We start from the raw sequence: 18566 nt of genomic DNA, 5'->3' as shown, positions 1-18566 counted from the left end.
TGTCAACAAAATATGGTTTCGGATTGCAGCGACATCTATACCTGCACTGAGAGGAACGGAGTTTGTACTCACAAGTAAAGCCATTTATTGAAACTATACAGTGGATTTTTCAGAAATCATTTATCTTTTTCCGTTTTCGAGATATCCAGCTAGGGAGTTTTAAACGGGACACCCTGTATATACAGGGTATAAATAAATAAGTGCGAAAAAATTCAGGGGGTGATACCCTGTGGAAAAATAAAGTGGGTCTTTCATATAAAAAGATCACATTTGAACATCTCATGTGAAAATACAACCGCTTAGAGAGGGTGTCAAAAAAGTAGTTTTTAATGAAAAAAATTACAGAACTGTAATTAAGTAGATATTTTCTTTTTTCGAGAAGGCACTTAGTAAACAATTTGGGTCAGGAAAAGGATCAGTCAAGGGTTATTTTTATTAAAATAGTTTTGCCTAATCAAAAATTATTATTCGGAAGAATTCAGACAAATCTGTTTTCGTTTTCTGAATTTACAATGACTTTTTGTTTTAGTTTTGATAGTTTAAATTTGTTTGTTTTTGTCTGGTTTTTAGCTAGAGATATCATGATATTAATTTTTTTATTACATACTTCATCTTTTAGATTTTGTAAACCATCAAGGATCCAAGTTCACAGAACAATTTTAAACACGTCTTTCACTAGTCCACGAAATAATTGCTGTTTCCTTTAATTTTTTTTAACAATATTATTTTCCTTTTCCAAAATCTTAGCTGAACCCCACTGAATAATATGGCCGTTTTTCCAAGCGTTATCGCAAATTTTTGATTTCTCAAAATCTTATTCTTTAAAATAATTGTGTTCATCTATGCTAACATTTACAGGTCGAGAGGTCACTCCAACCTATGCCGTTTGTTGTATTCACAAGGCATGCTATAAACGCAATTTTTTAATTATGATAATCATTATTTACTTATTTTCCTTAATATTTGAGGAATATATGGAATTTTTATTAACTAATGTTACTGAAAAAGAGTTTCAAACAAAATAATAAACAGAATAAAAATGCAGAATAAATAATATATTTTAAAAGCAAAGTCTAAGAGGACCGCTTAAACGACGTAGATATTTGAGGTACATACCAAGCAACAAATTGGAGTGCAATTTGAATTTTTATGCTCAATATTTTTACGAATTGTATAATATATTTATAGGTTATTTAGAAATAAGCACTATGAAATGGATATTTGTATGAAAGGCATGTGAAATATACACTAATAATACATTTGTTTACAGCTACCGACCCTGCCCTTGGCTCCAATACTGCCCCCAGCGGTCGTAAACCCAGCTGCGATTTGCGAGTCGGCCGCTCGCCTCCTATTTATGAACGTGCAATGGACCAAAAGCATCCCATCTTTCGCGTTGCTGCCATTTTCCGACCAACTGTTGTTATTGGAAGAAAGCTGGAGAGAGTTGTTCGTCTTAGGCTCTGCCCAATTCCTACCACTGACGGAACTATCATGCCTAGTACAAGCCTGTGGAATACTGCAAAGGGACGAAAACCATACCGCCTTCTTACAGAACGTGCAGGAATTCCAGGACATTTTATTTAATATTAGACACTTCCAACTGGACCATCAAGAATACGCTTGTTTGCGAACTATATTGCTTTTTAAGACTTGCTTTGAGAAACCTAGTTCGTCTTCCAATCCGAACCAAACCGATGTTAAGGTTTTGACTGATCCCAGGAAAGTTGCTAGTATACAAGATGAAACGCAATTGACTTTGAATAAATATATATCAGCAGCTCACCCTGGACAGCCGCTGAGGTTCGGAAAATTGTTGTTACTGCTGCCAAGTTTGAAGAATGTTTCCGGTAACACGATTGAAGAATTGTTTTTTAGGAAGACAATAGGCCATATACCTATAGTTAGAATAATTTCCGACATGTACAAGTCGCAACCTCCTAGTAATTTATAACGGTTTTTTTACTTTTAACCACTGACATTAAGACGCAAAAACTTTATAGTTACTAATTAAAGATAATTCCCTGTGATTTAACTAGCTGATATTATTGAAAGTATTACAGCTTTCTCAATATAATAGTATTAATTTTAAGATTGATGAGTTCTTAGATTTGCTCAATCACCTTATAACAACTTACTTGACAATAACGATTATTTCTAAAAAAAATATAAGAAACCTAGCTTCTATATCAACTATTGATTGTTTTGTTGTCAATCCCAGCTTTAATAGACGTCTCGGGTAACTATTTTTTGAACACCCGTAGAAAATATTTCTTATTATTATTATATTACTGTCAGATTAGCGACATATAGAAATCGTAACTTAGTAATTTATAAAAGTTTTTGCTCATAGCTACTAAGTACTGAAAACTTACTGTGATGTATATATATAGAGTAATTAGTTGAAATTCTACACAGAATTTCAACGATCTCAAGGCAATAGTGTTGATTACTGTTGGCTACATAGCTTTATTAAACCATATGATAGTATTATTATATGTATATATTTTTTATAAAATACATATACAAATGTGTATCTTTATGTAGACAAATTCTAAATTTGTATATTACGTATTACAAAATGTATAGAGCATATGTTACAAAAATACAATATTTGTGTAGCGTTTACAAAATTAAAAGTCTTATTTTTATAACGCTGTTTTATTTTAATTAATATAATTTTAACGTCAGCAATGTGGAGTATAACAATGAAAAATCCAGTTTAAAATATGTCAAACATGGAGTACCTTAAGGATTCGTAATATGACCAACACTTTTTTTAATATGAATTAATTAAATATTTTATTTGCTGATGGTACTATACAAATTTTTCTTCCTATTTAATTATGTATCTTTTCAAGAGTTGAAGGCGAAAATGGAAGAGGAATAAAATGTTTGTAATTAAATTTTTTACAAAACATGACTAGTTATAAATCGAATGAATCATGATTATTATGGTAAAAGTCGAGAAAATCGCAAAAATGGGGTTAAAAAACAATACTTTGTAGGGAATTTTTTTGGGGTGTTTAAATTGGGTATAGGACCTTTATACTTAGCTCAAGAAAACTTCATGTCGTGTAGAATCATCACACCATTTCATCAAAATCGGTTCGATAGATTTTGCATAATAATCTTGCAATCCAGATTTTGAAAAAAAAATTGCAAATTTTCAAAATTTTGCACAGCAAAAACCAAGGCCCTTAGATACTTGAAAATTTAATGACATATAGAAGGGCTCTCAAGCTTTCAAACTTTTTTTGAAAAATTCGAATCCGTCAATTAGGAGAGCTCTGGCGCTGCCAGATTTCTGCAGTAGCTACTAAAACGATATTTTTTTAAATGGCAACACCGAAAAAAATTATTTGTAAATTTTTCTTAATCAAGTTATTTCCTACAACTTTGCATTTGGAAGTACTAGTCTATTACTTCAAATAAAAAAGTTGGCCTATGTCAGATTTTAAAAAAATAACACTGTATATACAGGTTGTAGAGATTGTTTTCCTAACAGACACATACGTGTATCTATTTTTTTCAAGGTCGTATTTTTCGAATACGAAATATATATTGAAATGAAAGAAAGATTATTTTTTTAATATTAATTTTTTTTTGTAATTAAAGTATAATTCAAATATTATTTATTGTTTAAAATATAAGCAAATGAGAAATTAACTCATTATATTACTAACAATTTTCGCAATATTTTGAAAATAATTGTTGTTTAAACAATTTCAGAATATTTAAATTTTGTTTTTGATCTTTGATAAACAGTATATAAGTTTATGCACTTACCTTTGATACAATAGAAAAATAAAGTTGATAAGTAAAGGAAGTTTAAAGATAAATAATTATCGGACTGTTGAAAGACCAATTATTAACGATAGGCATTTGAAAATACGTTAATTTTAAAAAAATTATCAAAATCGGACCTCTAGAAGGTGAGATATTAAAAATTTTTAAGCGCGTCGCGGTTTTAAACTCTCCGATTTAATTTCGAGCAGGCCTAAGCGGCCGCGCTCTCTGCTTCCCCCACCACCCCCACCCATACGATTTTCTTGAATTTCTCACTAGCATAAATAACTTTAAACATCTTTTAAAGTAGGTTGCCAATGAAGAAAAATATTGTAATCTTAAACCTGGTAAGTACTCGGAATACCAAAGGTATTTTCAGAAAAATTAGCCCGGATGTACCAGTACATTTAGTGTAAATGACGGTTAACTTTGATCGGCTATAACTACGTAACTAATTGACCAATCGATCTGTTTTTTTTTTTAAAAGAAGCGTTTTTCCAAGAACTTTTAAAACCTGCTTTAAAAAATTTGATTTAATTGAATATTCACAAAGTTATTCTAATTGTTTATAAGTACAAAAATTCGACCAATGTTTAAACAAACGCCAGAGCTCTCCTAATTGACGGATTCGAATTTTTCAAAAATAGTTTAAAAGCTTGAGAGCCCTTCTATATGTGATTAAATTTTCAAGTATCTAAGGGCTTTGGTTTTTGCTGTGCAAAATTTTGAAAATTTGTATTTTTTTTTCAAAATTTGAATTGCAAAATTATTATGCAAAATCTATCTAACCGATTTTGATGAAATTTGGTAGATAAAAGCAAAAATTCACTCACTTTGAATATAATTATATCAACCAATGGGGAAGATATTTCCCTGTCTCTCCCAGAATCCCAGAATTTCAAAGCAATGATTATTTTGAAAGTTTTCGTTTATTTGATTGCTGGTATTGGTATTTGTATATCAAAAGCTTTAAATAAGTCACACGAAATGTCGTTTGGATTTAGGTCTGGTGAGCAAGATGGCTTAGAGAAAAGTATTAATAAAACGTTATCTAACATTTAAAGCAAAATGGGTAACTGTCATTATACATAAATAATATATAGGTATCTCGACTAGAAGGAACAATTTTTTTATAAAAAATAGCATGTGATACAAAATAAATACCCACCCAGTCTTGCGGTCCACTCCAGTCCAGTAATACAAAAATATATATACCTGATATATTGAAATTGTTAAGTAAGAAATATCTTGTATTTACTATTACTATCAGCCTCCATAAAGCACTATAAATCTATAAATAGATCTTTTTATTTCCGCACTTTATTGTTTTATCAGATAGCCTCTCTTCTTGTTTGGAATTAATAAATATTAACAGAAAAAGAGTAGTTTCAGTTTTTTCACAAGAACAGGATTTTTGAGAAAAACAAGGTATTTGTGTCTACCTGATATAGTAGCTAATACCAGAAAAAGAGATTATTTAGGTACACATAAAATTTCTCCGAAGGAACTACGCACACAGTGGCAGCAGATCACCTAAAAATTTTATCCGATATCGGCTTCCGTAAAAGAAACTCAGAAAGCAGGAGATTTTGTAGGTGATCGAGTCCACCTTTTGTATCTCTAATATCAGGTAAGTAAAGCCACAAAAGCCATCACTAATGAGCATTGTCCTGTTTCCAAACAAAAGTCGGAACTTCTGAACTGTCAGCACAAAACACTTCATCCCCGTATTAACTTCTACTAATAGCATACCCATTTCGCTTTTGAACATGTTGACAAATTACTACCTCACTTTTGTAAGTATTTTAAGGAACTTGGTTCTTTACGTTGTATTACAAAATATTTAATCCAAACTGATTAGGTTGTAAGTAATATGTTTCTTATTTTAAATTTGAACAAGGTGTTTGTTAAGTAAACCAAAGTATTAAAAAAATTAAAAGTGCGTACTGTATGGAAATAAATGTGTCATACTTAAAGGGGTAAATCATACTCAAATTGCTTTTGTATTTAATTTAATTTTTTAATTATCGACAGGAACAGTCGAATATGAAGAAATACATTCTTTTAGACAGCCTCGAAATGATGCGGTCGTTTGCCATACATAAAAAAAACAAAGGTGTCAAATATATGCAGATTATTTCTCTATCTATATCGCAGAGCTGTATCACAGATACAATATATCCTTAAATACTACTGAACGTTCTATGCATGCATCAATTACCCACATGTGAGCTGTTTGTGACACTTTCCGTTTTTTTTTTGTTTCTACGAATGCAGAACAGTTACAAATTCCAATCTGTGGAAATGAACCCCACTGATGTGGTAGTTGAAGTAGGTGCCGCGTACATTTTGGTAATGTGTCTTTGTCCAACATTTTGGCAAGTGAAAACGTGCTTTTAAATATATCGATATGCAGCATCCACACGATGCGACATTTATGAAATTTTTGTATATAGAGAAACACACATTCTGTATCAATTTCCGAATCATGAATTTTAATAAATCGTATCTGATGAATCTTTGAGAAAAAGGGCGCCAATAGAACAAACATAGCCATGGTCTGTCTGAACATTCATACATTTTGTTTATTGAGAAAAAGTTCATCCATCTTATCAAAACAATTTAAAAAGCAGGTAAGCACATTTTTTTAAATTCATAATTCTATATAATCCTAACCTACAGTTTTACGAAACACACAGATCAAAAAAAGACTCTGCAATATGAGTCACGAGACAGGAGACCTTAAGTACCACCTATGCAAAAATTTGGCTTATCTTTTGTAAATACAGGGTGTTAATGAACTTACGTCAAATATTTTTGCCACATGTCCGTAATTAATTTTAAAAGCTGACTTACCTCAACATTGCAAGGAGCCACCTTTCGTGTAGAATTTCGATAGTCCAGTGGTGAGTGTTGTGGACGTTACGTATACCATTTCGACTGAAACATGCTTCATCTGTAACAAGTATTTGCGCTGTAAATTGAGGATTTCTTGCATGTTCCTGAAACAACCATTCGCAAAAATCTCGACGTATAGTGGATATCCTCAGGAGTAAGCGTTTGAACAAGTTGAATATGAAATGGGTACAACTAAGTTTCTCGTAATGTCCGTCACACAACAGGATGCGAAATATAGGTATTTACTTGCTGTGCGATATTTCTGGTGCGGAGGCACGTCGTTTAGGATATCTTGCACGGAACACTTCATAAGCTCTGTGTGTATTTTCGTTTGCTTTGCCATAAATTTTGAGCTTATCATAATATTCGCGATTGCTGAATAAATGCGCCATTTTCAAAAGAAAACTTAAATGTAATCTCGAAAAACAGCGCAGCAATCACTACAACAATGTATTACAAACTGAGTTTCGCACACAGTCCGGCTTCATAAGTAATCTACAAACTCGTAAAGTGTTACAGAATTTGTTGTAAGTACTCGCCGCTATAAAATACATGTATTTCAGCAGTTCCAAAACAGTTTTAAACACATTTTTAATTAGCTTTTTTCTCTATGACCTTAAACTTCCGATACAAGTTTGTGATCTCAGTTAACTCAGTTTTTGCTCCTTTTTCACCCCTTTAAATTTTTGACATAAGTTCATTAACATCCTGTATAGTTTTTTAATGAAGGTTTTATATTACCTGTTTTTGTGGCAGTTGCGGTTATAGGTATCATTTTAAGAACAAAATATTACTCTTGTTTACTTTTTGTTACACCTTGTATATACGTATGAGAAACAGGAAATTACTGAAAAAATATGAATGTTAGTATTTAAAATCATTTAACTTTACACTTTCGATATATTTCTTTCATAACAACAATTTTTCATAATACAAGAATGCAGTTCCCATAAATCAAAATAATAATTATTCAATGTCCTCTAATATACCGCACGAATTAAAGAATGAAAAAGCTTATGTCATAATCATGCGACAAGGGGTACAGCACTAACAATTTAAATAATAATAACAGTAAATACGGTGAATGACAACCACCGCTCGAACGATACATAATCCTCACTGTTGATATAGGAAACCATGTGATCGTCCAACAATAATATAAGGGTGTGACAATTTTTATAATTCGCAGGGGTGTAGCAAATCGTTTCTATGTAATATTCAATTAAAATATTAATTCAGGCATCATGTTCTATACATCATTTGTTCTGTTATAAAATGGAAGGAGAAAAATATAAAATAATATGAGCAATAATATTTAATCACCATATATTTTTTCTATTATTTTTTTCCGAAAATTATAGTTTTTAATTAATCACTTACAAAAATAAATAGGTGTAAAAACTAATAACAATAAAAAATATGGATGTATCTAATTAAAAAAAAAAGATTTATGAAATGGGGCAATTTTGTAGAAAATTATATAGTTAGATAATAATTCATATTAATCTAAATTATTAACACTTTTTCAATATTGCATTTATTCTAAAAGTGTGTATACAGAGATCATTCAATTTTTGATCTATTTATTTGTCACTTTTATTATATACCAACTGGATTTTTTTTCTTCTACAGTGTGTTCACGGATAATAACCCGGAGGGGGGATACTTTATTTTTGATTATTTCGAGTCATTATCGACACAAAAATTGTCTATAGAAACATAAATTGAAAAATAATAAATTGTGGAACAGTTAAATACGAATTGTTTGAATTTGAACTAGAAGTCCAATTTATTATGAAATTACAATTTTTTAATAGCAAACAACTTGCCACTTTACTCTTTCTCATATATCCTTACATAGGTATATCAGAATCGGATTCTTTCGGAATAAGATCGAAATCTCAGCGGACACGTTTCCCAAAAGAAAAAAAGAAAAAAAAATCAAAAATGAATGAATAGTTTTCCCATTAAAGTGTGGTAATGATTGTTGAAATTCAGCAAATTTATTGCCACAATCGATTCATTTGCATCTTCTCCAAAACCGAGAGTTGCTTCTATAAAATATTTGCAACAAATGGAGCGAACTACTATATCTGCATTTGGAGACTATTTTTCTTTAAATTACCTACATTCTTATCCTTAGATTCTAACCTACAATTATAAGAACACCTACAGCCTTTTTCTTTTGTTGAAAATCGCATACACAAGCTGCTGCTGGTTTTATTACAAAAACCTGAACCTAAGCATATCCTCCTCGTTACTTAAGCAATTTTTTTATAATTTTTCAAAAGGAACAAAAAGTAGGTCTCACGGGAATAACCCATACAGTTCCAGTAAACAATGCGGGCCTTCCCGTTTCCGCAAACCTCAAGTACACGTTGATCTGTCGAGTGGCTCAAAAGTAACACTTCATCTCCGTGTGTGGTGAACATCCAAACATTGCAAATACGCTCTTGATACATCATCCATTAAGTACCTATTATTACGGACGTCGGGAGTGCCATGTGAAGGTGTATACAATACCCACAGCTTCCTTCTGGTAAAGGTAACCTACGTAGTAGAATATATTCATAAAGAAAGAGAATATTTGAAAGATATTGATACAAATATATCGAAGTTTGAAGTAACTTTGTCTAAACGAGTTGTATTTTCCAAATAAGTATATGAAATTAACATTTTCTGCCATTTATAAATAAAATATTTATCACTTTACAGTTTTAATGTGTAACTTTTGTAAGGCTTCTAAAAACACTGAAAATCTTTTTTTGGTAATGGCAGGAAGTTGATGGTATGGATTAATAGAAACTATTAAAGATATTTCAAATTTATCATAACTTCATGGTTAATTTAATTTTCATAATGTAAAGTTATTATTCTGCATTTTTAATGAAACCGCTGGCAAATTTTTCGAAAATATTTTTTGAGAGGAATTCGACTGGAATTAATAAAGATGGTTAGGACAGTAGTGAAGATGATTACTGTATTGAAAATTACAACGAAAAAGAGAGAAAAGTTGAATAAAAATTTTAGAGACATGTCAAATTTGCCATTTCCTTTTCAAACTATTTAATAGTGCTAGAACGCGGAAAAAATATATAACAAAAATTTACACAATTGTAGCACCGTTGACTATAATTTATATACAAAATACTGTTAACTAAATTTTAGTCACAAGTTGTCATTTAAAGTGTTGTATTTAACTTACAACAACACAATTTTCTTAAATATAAGTTGCGAATTCATTTGGACAATAATAAAATTTACTACAACAAAAGTTATCCGTTTTTTTTTGTGGAATTATACAAATATGCTGTTTATATGTAATTTGAGATAGTTTCTTACAGAAAATAAAAGACCACAATAATATACCTAATCATATTTATAAGGCCTTTTTTCGTGCATTATTAATGTCAAATTAGGTATTTTTAAAATTAGAATTTATTACAAACTAGTTCAAATTTATAGTTATCCTGCAATTTTATTTTTTATTATTTATTTTTTAGAATGTTAAAACATGTGTCCAAATTTTACTTTAAGTTTGTTCTGTTGAATACCTATACCTATGTATTTATTACATAGGTACATTCCTATACGACTGCGAAATATCTTCCAAAAAATGTGTTTAATGACATTATCTATAGTCATCACTTTTCACTCTCTCTCTCTTTCTCTCGCTATCTCAAAAGACAATATCAGAGCTACTACAATTCTAAAGTTTAATGTTTTAAGGATCATTGAAAATGTAGTCGTCAAATTTGGTAGAATTAGCTTCCTTATAAAGTTATTTATTTTCAGAATTTGAATAAAAAGATCCAGTGGAATCTGAATTAGTGGGAAGGCGACACGAGAAGCATCTTCTCTTGACGTTACTTTCTTTGTGCTCATTTTTTTTTGTAAAATTCCTCATTAGTTTAAGATTTTAGATTTTTTATTTTCTAGAGATAAGATTGATTTTCCTCATTTCATAATAAGTACGAATGTAAAACTTTTACTCATATAAACTTGGTTTGTGGCAACAACGTTGTTTCTTTATAGCTTCTACACTTTTAACAGCAGACGAAAATAGACAACACTTATAAAAGTTTTGGTTGCAAGTTGTCTATTTCTATTTTCATACGAAATCCATCACATGCCTTTTAATTTCAACCCCACTGGTTAGTTTTTGTTCAAATAAGTAATAATAAAAAATATTTAGGGTCCTAAATATTTATTATCCTAATAATATTTATAGTCCTAATATTTATTAGTGTATGTCAGTTATAGAAATAAATAAATAAATATCTACTTAGGTGTGTGAATAATGTTTCCTTATTTTTCTCATTTTTTCTAGGATGGGCGCTGCGCATTCCGACAAAACACCATTAGCGTTTTTGTTTACTATGTTGAAAAGGCTCAACCTAGCAAGTTTGTAGACTCGTGTATGTATTTGGATTTAAATATTTTTATTTGAATAAGAATAATAATTTTTTAAGTCTTAACGTCTCAGTACGATTGCAGGTGAATGACAGAGAAATTAGCAATTCAAATACGAACATTCTATTTTTTCCTTAGACAACCTGTAGATTTACCATATCATTGTAAACTGTAAGTAAAAAAGTAAGGTTTATTAGTTGACTATAAAAGTATAAAGTATAAAAGTACCCCTATCCCTCTACTAAGCATATTTCTAGATGCGTAACTGAAAGCTTTAGCTTCATGAGAAATAAGCAAACAAATTTAACTTTCTGTAGATATATTTTAAAAATTATTTAATTTGTTGACATAAATTACAATAAATTTGTTGAAACATAAGTATAATACTATTCTTAGTAGCTTCCAAGGCTTTGCTAATGCTATAGCTTATTTTTTATAGAAATTCTTCTACCCTATACGTGACCCAGTATCGCTCGACCATTATATTTCACTGTAGAAAAAAGAACTTTAATTTTATTGATGAAAATTGAATTACCTAATTGTCCCATATTTGTACTAAACAGTCATTTTTGTATTCGAGTTGATTTACTTACGCAGTGACTTAGTTAAGTTTCTACAACAATTAATCATCAGATATTTTATTAGAGAAGTTAATCCAAAGTGACATGAAGAACCGAGAGAATTTTCTATGATTTGTTCTCGATAGATTAAAATTATTTCGTTTCTATCAATGTGGAACATTTTGTTACCAGTCACTAGATCTAACAGACCTTTACATATTTTTCTAAGTGATTATTATCTGCACCCTCTCATTGGAATAATAATAAGTTGCAAGTGATACTTAGCAATAGAGCGAATAAAAAGTTTCGTCGTAAACAAACATAAATATTTACTTTTGCAGAGTATTTGTAACAATAATTAAAGAGTTATAACCTGTATAAGATTCTGTGTTATTTAATTTTTATCTTTCCAATCATACCACTTTTTAGATGTTCTAATTGACGACATCATCTCCTCACACGAAATAAAATATAATAATATAATAAAAATCTATTTCATTTGTAGACAGTATAAATAAATATATTAATAAAATGACACTAGCACCTTCCAGGGTTTTGAGAGCACCATCTCGGCCAAATAGCCTCAGATTTTATTCCTCTGCTCTCCAGTCTTTGCCTGTGAACATCGAGCCTCTGATAGACATCATCTCTGTTAAAATTAATGGGATCACTCCATAATCTCTCAGCCATCGCAGCTGCCCTCGGCCATATCCTAGTTTCTAACGAGTCAACTTCAACCATTTCAGACCACAAACAAGCTTCACCTCCCAGAACTTGATTCTTGTACTCAGAAAATTCAGCCGCCCACGGTTGATACTTGTAAAATGTATGCCAAGTAGCATAGGGATCACACACCCCACTGTCACCAGCAGTCTTCCAAGACCCATAGCCGCAATCCAAGTACCAGCGTCCTACTGTAGAAAATATTACTTTATTGCCATTTATCAAAATTGGAAGAATTGCCCCATACCAATACTGAACTACAACGTTCTCTTTGTACTCTAGTTGTTGTACGTACTTGCTCGTTAAATCGCTGGACCAAAGAATTATATGCTCAGGTACTCGATATTTGTTGGCTGATATTAATGTGTCAAACATTTTGTTGGTAAAGTTAGTCCAAAGTGACATTGTGCTTAATGAATCATTTACGAATTGTTTCCAGCAGGTTAAATTTACCTCGTCTCCGCCAATGTGGAACATCTCAGTATCCGTTCCTAGGTCTAACAGATCTTCATAAATTTCTTCAAGTACTTGCAGTGACTCATTGTTCTGTGGATTTAGATGCCCATTAAAGAGAGCATCTTCTCCGCATATAACCAAACCGTCTTTGACTTTATTCAGGTTTTCGTTTACGTGACTGGGTGCATCTACTTCTAAAATTGTTCTGATTCCTCTTATTCGAGCATACTCTACCAAATCTGAAAATGAATAATTGTATCAAAAAATGGGTGATTTCTTTTCTTGGATACTAGGTTCCAATGTGATAACCAGTAAAAAATTTCAGTTTCAAGATTTTTGCTTAAAATTCATTTTACACAAGTCATTTAACTAAAAAACTCTGAAACAATATAATACTATTTAATGTTTTAAATAATATCATCATTGTTAATATAAAACAACGTAACAATATTTAAGAGCCCCCTCAAAAAATCAGCTGAAAAAAAATTTAGAGGTCGCTCAAGATTTTTCAAAATTTCCAAAATCGTCAAAAATTGAACTTTTTTCTCGTTATTTTATCATTTTCTAGGTTGAAAAAAATTTCGATTCTGAAAATTTCAAATCGATATTTTAATTTCTACAGGTCACTCATAATTATTTTAACTTTAAATAAATATCAACGAACTAATAATTTTTTTTATTGAAACCATCATTGAACATTTTTTCAATTTACATTTCATTTTTGTTGGCATTTTAACATGGAATGTATATGAGACTAATATTAATTTTGATAACACGCTGGCACATGTGGATACACTGATCTCAAGATGAGAACAAAAACGCTATTTAATCAGATTGTACGAATGATGGAGAAATTTTGCAGAAATAAAATAGAAGAGCTATCTAAGAGATTTCTAGGAATTAAACAATTAAAAATAAAGAAATCACAAATTTAAAATGATGTGTCAATCAAGAAAACTTTGCATTTAACAGTTTTCATTGTAAATTACAAAATTCTATACACATATTTTATACAAACATCCCGTTGTTGAGAAATTAAACAAAAATAAATAACTTTTATCTATGATTCACTGCTAATGAGTAATGAACTTTGTCGTGGATTTTGGTCTTTTAACTGTGAACGGTAATAGTTGTAACCACTTAGCCTCCTTTTACTCCAACGCCATTGGTTTTTTTATTACATCTATATTTGAAGTATACACGAGGTGTGTAAATTTAGTAATAAGAATTTTTATTCGAATAGAATTACAATTAAGTCCCCAACAAAATAAATCCTCAAATACTGGATTAATCTACATCTGGTCATCAGTTACAGCCATTTGAATATTCTCAAGTGTCCGCTCCTTGAGACGATTTCTTAAACTCGGGAAGAGAAAAAAGTCACAAGGACTCAAGTCCGGAGAGTAACGAGGCTGAGGGGCCACGGGAATATTTTTACTGGCCAAAAACCAGTTTATTGAAATTGCTATGTATGGCGCATTGTTGTGATACAGGATCCAATTGTTCTTGATGTTTTGTTTCATACGCATGAGCCTTTTTCGGAGTCTTTCAAGAACCTCTCGGTACAAATGTTGATTGACACTGTCTGGCCTTGAGGCACAAATTCTTTGTGAACGATTCCCTGGCAATCAAAGAAGCAAATCAGCATGCTTTTGATCTTCCTGATTCCTGCTTTTTCGTGCTTCAGAGGCTGAAGTTTAGCATTCCATGCTCGGGCGTTTCATTTCCGGGTCGTACTCAAACGCCCAACTCTCATCACCAGCAATGACACGTTCCAAAAAATTTTGATCATTTTCGTTCGATTCCAAAAAGTCAAAGGATCTTTCTCTCCTGATGTTCTTTTGTTCCTGCGAAAGATTATTTGGACCCATTCCAATTCCAGTCAAAACCTGATGGACGGTGGTGTGACTCAAATTCAATTGTTCCTCGATCATTTTTACAGTCAACCGATGGACGGTCTGAACGTACAAGATCCCTGATTCTGTTAACATTTTCATCGGTCCTTACAGTTGAAGGCCTTCGGCTGCGTGGTTCATCTTCCATCGATTGCCCTCTTGACAAAATAATGTCTCCGTAGGCCTGCTGACGTTTTGCAAAAGTTTCTGTTGCACTATGCTCAACTGTGAAGCAAAATTTGATAGCATGCCGTTGCTGAAAATTAATGTGACTCATTTTTAGGACGCATCTTGAAAGCCGGTTTCACTAGAAAAATGACTACGGACAGCCAAATGACTGGACCCGTACGGAACACGTATCACATGTTCACCTGCCGTCCCTCCAAGTCCCACGATTCCAGTGTTGCCATATCGAACGCAACGTTGTCAGTCTCATTACTAAATTTACATACCTCGTTTCTTCCATGGTATATGAGGAATCCAAAATTAAGTTAAAAATGTTCTTCACATTCAATGTGTGGACTGTAAATTCTTTCGTTTTAAAAGAGATGGTTATTCCATATCACTGTACTGTTTATTTTGACGAAAGGAATAAGCCTTGAAGTTTTATGACAACACCGTACACCTATGTGGTCATAATGTAATTGCGCCCATAAAGCATCTGTGTCCGTAAAATAATGTCATCTTAAAAGTAACAATACTTAAACCTAAGATACTGATTTATCGAAGCGAAGCCAAATCGTTAAGCATCTTTTTTTGTTATTAAAACATAATAAGAAATAATCATTTTAACAAACTTATTTACTCTCTGTGCCTATCTAATTTAACTTTTGATTGCTTGTGTCACAGAAGAAACGATAATATGTGTGAAAACTAAACAAGACATCAATTTTAGATCCCAGTTTATTTTAGCAGATCTAAACAAGTCCTAATGAATACACAATTTTTTTAATCACGGTTTTTATTACTTCCGCCAACTGTATTAGGTTTACTATTATAATATTGAGTAAATACAAATTTTAAAGTCTAGAAGACGAATTAATGTTCATGGGTACGTTAAATGTTACTTTGACGCCTAAGAAGTTTAACAAATATTTTCTTAGGCCCCAAAGTAGTGTTTAAAACATATGTTAATTGCATAAGAATTACTTTGCATATAATATGCAGCTTAAAATTATATATGTTATTATAAGTTATGATGTTGCAAGGAGCCTCTGGTATAATAAAATGAATGAAACAAGGTTACTGTTCCAAACAAAATTACTGGTCACGTAACTTGTAATCATTTATGACTTCTCTGTATATGATTATCAATTTTTTTTCAAAACTAAGCTTGTTGAATTTTGCTCAAAAGCCATTCATGTATACCTACTATAGATTTAATCGTATTTTCTGTGAATATATTTTGTTTAGTATACAAACCTTTTATGTCTTCACTTCTGTATACCATCTCTGGACTATATGCTCCATATTTTGCAAACAACTCATTTCTAGGCAACACAACAGGAAAACTAGAGGCATCTGTTAAGTGAAGATGGAACACATTCAACTTAGTTGCAGCCATGCCATTTAAAACTTTCTTTAGCTGATCTAATCCAAAGTAGTTTCTTGCAGTGTCTACCATGAGACCCCTGTACGGAAATTTCGGTGTGTCGGTGATCTTTACGTCATGGATTATATTCAGCTTCTCTTTATTTACATCCAACCAAATTAACTGACTTAAAGTCTCTAGTCCATGTCGAGCACCAAAATATGAAGAGGCCAAAATCTTAACTTCAATATTGTCTTCTAGTTTTGTAACTATTAGACGATAACTTTCATCAGTGGAAATTTTTAACTTATTTTCGTCTTTGCTGACGTTTATATAGGTATTAAATTTTAAAGTGTCTCCGTAATCCTCCAAATAACCATCAGTTATTGGTAAGTTTTCCATGAATATGTTCGTAGCTTGTTTCAAGTCGTCTTTGATTTGATCTGGACAATTAAGTTTGATTACTATTCGATTTTTGGTGAAAGATGAAAAACTTTTATTAGTCACTTTTGTGGAGGTCGGTATCGGCCAGAGCGGTAATTTTCCACATAACATATTACATGTTTGAAGGGTAGTTCTCTCTGCGGAGGTATTTTCGTCGAATTCTTTTCGTACGCATACATCTTCGCAGATGTATGTCCATGAGGGATCTGAAAAAATATGTAATTTCTAACATACATATTTGAATAAAAAAAAATTTGAAAATAAAAAAATAAACAGTTTTAATAGTTGATTGCCTCAGTCAGTTTAAGCGTTTGAAATAGGAAATTTTTTGTCCATAGTTATAATAACAAATTCAAGAAGAATGAAATTCAGGGAAGAGATACCCAAACTAATTTATTAATTAATACCTAACACATCTAACTAAGGGAAAATCATATCGCGTGGGTCAAAAATGGTATATTCTCTAACAGAAAATGAAAATGCATTTTTTTTTTCATGATCCATGAGTCATGTCCACGAATCGCAATAGCGTAGGACATGATCAACTGGATATTCTTGATATTTTGCTATAGTCCAGTCATTATAGACATGAAACAGCCTGTTTCGGAAAAAAATACTATTAGAAGTTTTTCTGCGGAATATTGTTCGGAAACGTGTTATAAACAAAATATCAAAAAATCTACTCCAGGCAAAAATCCTGAATTACAAGTGTATGCGATGAAAATTGCATTAGTTATGAGCAATTGAAAAAAACGGCTATTTTCGATCATTTTTGAGCTCTTGGGCATAAACGAATTATCGGAATTTAATCGGACTTGTCTTAATTTACAGATTTATTTAATACCTATCTTTTTTGTATAAACCTTTTTTCTCTAAGAATAATAATTTTTTTACGCCAGTCAAAAAACCACTTTTCCATAACTTTGACCATTGTTTTAACAAAGTTTCCCAACTAGTCTCGAGTTGATTTTTTTAAATTTTGTTTATAATACATTTCTGAACAATATTCCGCAAAAAAACTTCTAATAGTATTTTTTCCCGAAAAAAGCTATAATGACTGGCCTACTAATCATGTAGGTAGGTACTTAAACTTCGTGTTCAATTTAATTTAAAATGAACTATTGTAGAGCACATTAGAGGGCACGGCGATTTTACTTTTGTGGGTTTTTGGCATTATCATTATAATATTTCGTTATTTCTAACAAGTTTATTAAATTCCTCGTTAAATTATGATCTACAAAGTACATTAATTGTTTGTTTATTTTAATTTGTCGTGAAAATGAACGTGTAACTGAATCCTCTAGTATCAAAACCCCTTAAGGACGGGATTTTGTACAAAAAATATCGCCCAGCGTGAGTCACGAAACGGGACCCCGGCAGGTGCTGTTCTAGCGGCCAACGCTTCAAGTCTAATAATTCCGCTGCACCGGATATTCGTCCGATTTTTCAGGAACGGCTCCAATTTGTGTACATACAATCTTATAAGGAAAGAGAGTAAATATTTTATTAATCAGTAATAGATTATCGAGGACAATAATATTTTTTTATTGAGTAGGCAATAATTTTTAGTTAATAAGCTTAAACAATCTTATAATTACTATTCCTTCATTATAAAAACAGAAATACGGTTTTTAAAATTACATGTAGTTTCTTCTTCAAAAGTGACCTTAAAACACGTATAACATGGAATAGTCAACAGTCTAATGTTTATATTTTCACATTAACAATCCGATAATGTAAATTAACTGCTATTTTCAGTAAAAAAATATATACCTAACCTGAAATATTTTTTTACTTTGGCGAGTCGTATTAACTTAAAAACACTGCTTAATTACTAAAATATATAGAATCTTGCTA

The 18566-nt window shown here is 31.3% G+C and overlaps 2 protein-coding genes across 2 annotated transcripts in view; one reads left to right on the top strand and one right to left on the bottom strand.

Moving 5' to 3' along the window:
• LOC108907889 (nuclear receptor subfamily 2 group E member 1) overlaps positions 1-2582 on the top strand; it is a 38815-nt gene extending 36233 nt beyond the window's left edge. Inside the window, exon 4 of the mRNA XM_018711723.2 lies at positions 1271-2582. Within this exon, the coding sequence (XP_018567239.1) occupies positions 1271-1954 (684 nt within the window). The 3' untranslated portion in view covers positions 1955-2582. The remainder of the gene's footprint in view (positions 1-1270) is intronic.
• Positions 2583-12137: 9555 nt separating this feature from the next.
• The window catches only part of LOC108907886 (probable beta-hexosaminidase fdl), a 19338-nt gene continuing 12909 nt past the window's right edge, over positions 12138-18566 (bottom strand). The window contains exons 2-3 of the mRNA XM_018711720.1: positions 16157-16915; positions 12138-13078 (exon numbers count right to left, since the gene is read on the bottom strand). Coding sequence (XP_018567236.1) covers positions 12198-13078; positions 16157-16915 — 1640 coding nt within the window. The 3' untranslated portion in view covers positions 12138-12197. The remainder of the gene's footprint in view (positions 13079-16156; positions 16916-18566) is intronic.

Source organism: Anoplophora glabripennis, unplaced genomic scaffold (assembly GCF_000390285.2).
Source record: "Anoplophora glabripennis isolate ALB-LARVAE unplaced genomic scaffold, Agla_2.0 scaffold122, whole genome shotgun sequence".
In the NCBI taxonomy this organism is placed as follows: Eukaryota; Metazoa; Arthropoda; class Insecta; order Coleoptera; family Cerambycidae; genus Anoplophora; species Anoplophora glabripennis.
This window is presented reverse-complemented; position numbering and strand designations above follow the sequence as displayed.